This window comes from Pterocles gutturalis, unplaced genomic scaffold, assembly GCF_000699245.1.
Source record: "Pterocles gutturalis isolate BGI_N339 unplaced genomic scaffold, ASM69924v1 scaffold8303, whole genome shotgun sequence".
Classification (NCBI taxonomy): domain Eukaryota; kingdom Metazoa; phylum Chordata; class Aves; order Pterocliformes; family Pteroclidae; genus Pterocles; species Pterocles gutturalis.
The window spans coordinates 31,530-34,464 of NW_010117950.1; the positions used below are offsets into that span (position 1 = coordinate 31,530).

Here is a 2,935-nt window from a genome sequence, read left to right on the forward strand (position 1 = left end):
ACTGTTATGGCTCAACCATGGGCCCCCCCCCGCCGTGCCCTAAACACGACATCCGAGTGAGAGCAAAGGCTGAGCGATGTGCTTGGAGGGAGGAGGGTGCAGGGAGCCCGAGGGGACAAGGGGGCTGGCCCGGCTGTGGCTGTGGCTCTCAAGGGGACAAAGGGGCTGGCCCGGCTGTGGCTGTGGCTCTCCGGGGCGGACCCCAGAGTGGCTGTGCTGGGGCAGCAGCACTGCGGGGTGTAGCCTCGGTGCCCGTGGAAGAGCAGGAACGCAGGGTTCCTGCTGCCATCAGTCACTGGGCATCAGTCAGTCGAGGGTGCTTGCTGTTAGGAGTTCTGTATTTCCAGTGACAGGTCCTGTTTCTCGAGGCTGTGCCCTGACCCAGCGGTAGGACACACTCCATTGCACGACGGCTTTGTTCTCTGGCTTTCACCTTCATTTCTGCGGCAGAGATCCCATGCTGGCGAGGGCTTGGCTGGGTTAGTTTTGGTTCCATGTTCAGTGAGGTACCAGGTGCCTACTGGCAACCTGATGATGCCAAAGGCTTTGAAGGGTTCGCATGCCAGAGCCAGGCTGTGGGTTCCTCCCCGCGCACGTCCCTCCCTGCTCTGTTGACTGGTCCCTTCTGGCTACAGGACGTACCTGAAACACGTGTTGCTGTCTTGGCAGGTTTGGCAGCAAAGAGGAGTACATGTCCTTTATGAATCAGTTCCTAGAACACGAATGGACTAACATGCAGAGATTTCTGCTGGAGATTTCCAATCCCGAAACCATCTCCAACACAGCAGGCTTTGAAGGCTACATCGACCTGGGCCGGGAGCTCTCCACGCTGCACTCGCTGCTCTGGGAGGTCATCTCGCAGCTGGAGCAGGTACACGGGGGTGGCAGGGGCTTTGGGGGGAGCACAGCTGGCCAGTGCTGGGTGTCTGTACCACACCACACACCTCCCTGTGTCCAGCAGGGATCAGTCCCGTAGCTGTGTCTGTGCCCAGCAGGGCTGTCACTGACCCTTGGCGCTTCCCCAGCCTTTGCACGTGCTGCTCATTCTTTACATCCTCCTCTGAGGACGGTGCGTGTAGCCCTGTCCCTCCTTTGCTGCTTGTCCTGGGTGGGTGGGGGTGGAGGGCAGGTGGGGTGAGAAGCAGATCTGCTGAACACCAGGGTTTTGTCTGTCCCAGCAGATTCAAAAGGTTTATTTTTAATTAAAAGGATTTTTCTCAAGAGCCTTGGACCAAGCTTGGCTGTAGCTGTCGTCTTCTGTATCTGAACTTTGTTAATCAGGCTTGTGTCCTCTGCCCCACAGCAGCAAAGGTTTCTAAACCAAAGGACATCCCATAGCCTCAGTGGTGGGGGGTGGATGATGGAGAAAATGAATGTTGTTGATGTGATTTACTGAAGAGACTGTCCAACAGATGGCAAAGCCCACAGTTCTCTAGCAAAAATACAGGATGTTGGCAGTAGTTCTGCGCTCTCTTCTGCCCAGGGCACTGCAACAAAACTCGGGCCCCTGCCTCGGATCCTGAGGGACGTCAACTCGGCGCTCAGTAACCCAGCCTGCGTGCAGGTCTCGGTCACGGCCGATCACACCGCATCCACGCCTAACGCTGGCAACAGCATCTCGGCGGGACTACAGAAAATGGTGATAGAGAATGACTTGTCTGGGTAAGAGCACGAACGGTGGCCTGGCCACAGCATCTCCGGCCAAAACCTGAGCACTGGCAGGGACGGGCAGGATGAGGTTGTGTGGAGTTGCCTGGTCCGTTGGCCAGGCTTTCTGATCACAGAACTGATCCTGGATGTAGGTCAGCTCTGCATCTAGACAGAGCACCGGGCAGCAGTGCCAGCGCACGGCTCCATTCTGGGTCCCTTGGGAGCCAAAACTGGGGATGTGGTCTGGGAAACCCAGAACTTGGCGGTTCTGGTCTCAGCTCTTGAGATGTGGCTGCAGAAGCAAAATGTTCATCCTCTGAGGACTGGAGGGTTTCTTTGTGCTAACCTCAAAGTGATGGATGTCGCCATTAAGGTCATTAGGTCTCTGAGTATGCAAGATTTATAGGATTGGCCTTATCCATCTTTGTAAGACATAGGGTACGTGCTGAGATCCAAATCTGGACGTTTCTCTAACAGTTGCCAAGCTGTAGAGGCCTAACCATCAATTCCAGTCTGCTCTGTCCAGTTTTTATAATACTGGGTGGATTTAATGACGAGCAGTGATTCACAGACACAGTCACCCAACATACTTCTTGCGCTCATTACGGGCGGAGTTTCATTCATGGGGAAGATGACTCTGCTCCAGACCTGTAATGTTTCTGTTTGTGGAAAATTAAATGGAGCCCACACAAATTGAAAGCCTGTGCTAGTTTGCAAGTGAAAACTCCATAATATTTAACAGGTTAATTAGGAATGAAAGGCAGCAATGGCGCTGGACTCGCTCTAATCAGCGCTTTCATCTCTAATGCGTCCCAGCATGAGGTACAATTATTTAAGTCTAATGCTATAGAGGATTTCTGACGATATGCTTTCACCCAAATACTTGCTTACAATGCAAGCAGTATATTTTGATCTTTTGATCTTTGATCAGCGGTATATTCATGTTAAGCTACTGCAAAGCTCTTTCTTCCTATCCCTGAGAAATCAATATTGCATGAAGTGTGTTCCAGCAGGAGGAAGGGGTGGGTAACCTTCAGCGGTGAGGCTTTCGCTCTGCTGTTAGAGCTCCTGCCTGGCCCTTGGAGGGCTGCTCTGGGTCAGGCCCCCGGGGTGCTCCGTGCTGTACAAATACTGGCCCGCGTGCCCCCGGGAGCTTAGAGCCCGGGCAGAGAGCAGGGCACACGAGCGCGGTGTGGATCCAGCCGGCTCAGAAAGGCGGAGAGGTGCCGTCAGGGTGAGGAGCAGACCCAGCTGGGGTGGCAGAGGCCCGGGAGGTGTCTGTGGT

The 2,935-nt window shown here is 54.3% G+C and overlaps 1 protein-coding gene across 1 annotated transcript in view; it reads left to right on the forward strand.

Annotated features, from left to right (window-relative positions):
- The window catches only part of LOC104463611 (disabled homolog 2-interacting protein-like), a gene marked incomplete at its 3' end in the record, with an annotated part of 26,713 nt that extends 25,051 nt beyond the window's left edge, over positions 1–1,662 (forward strand). The window contains exons 7-8 of the mRNA XM_010076005.1: positions 670–871; positions 1,484–1,662. Of these exons, the coding sequence (XP_010074307.1) occupies positions 670–871; positions 1,484–1,662 (381 nt within the window). The remainder of the gene's footprint in view (positions 1–669; positions 872–1,483) is intronic.
- Between the last annotated feature and the right edge of the window lie 1,273 nt (positions 1,663–2,935).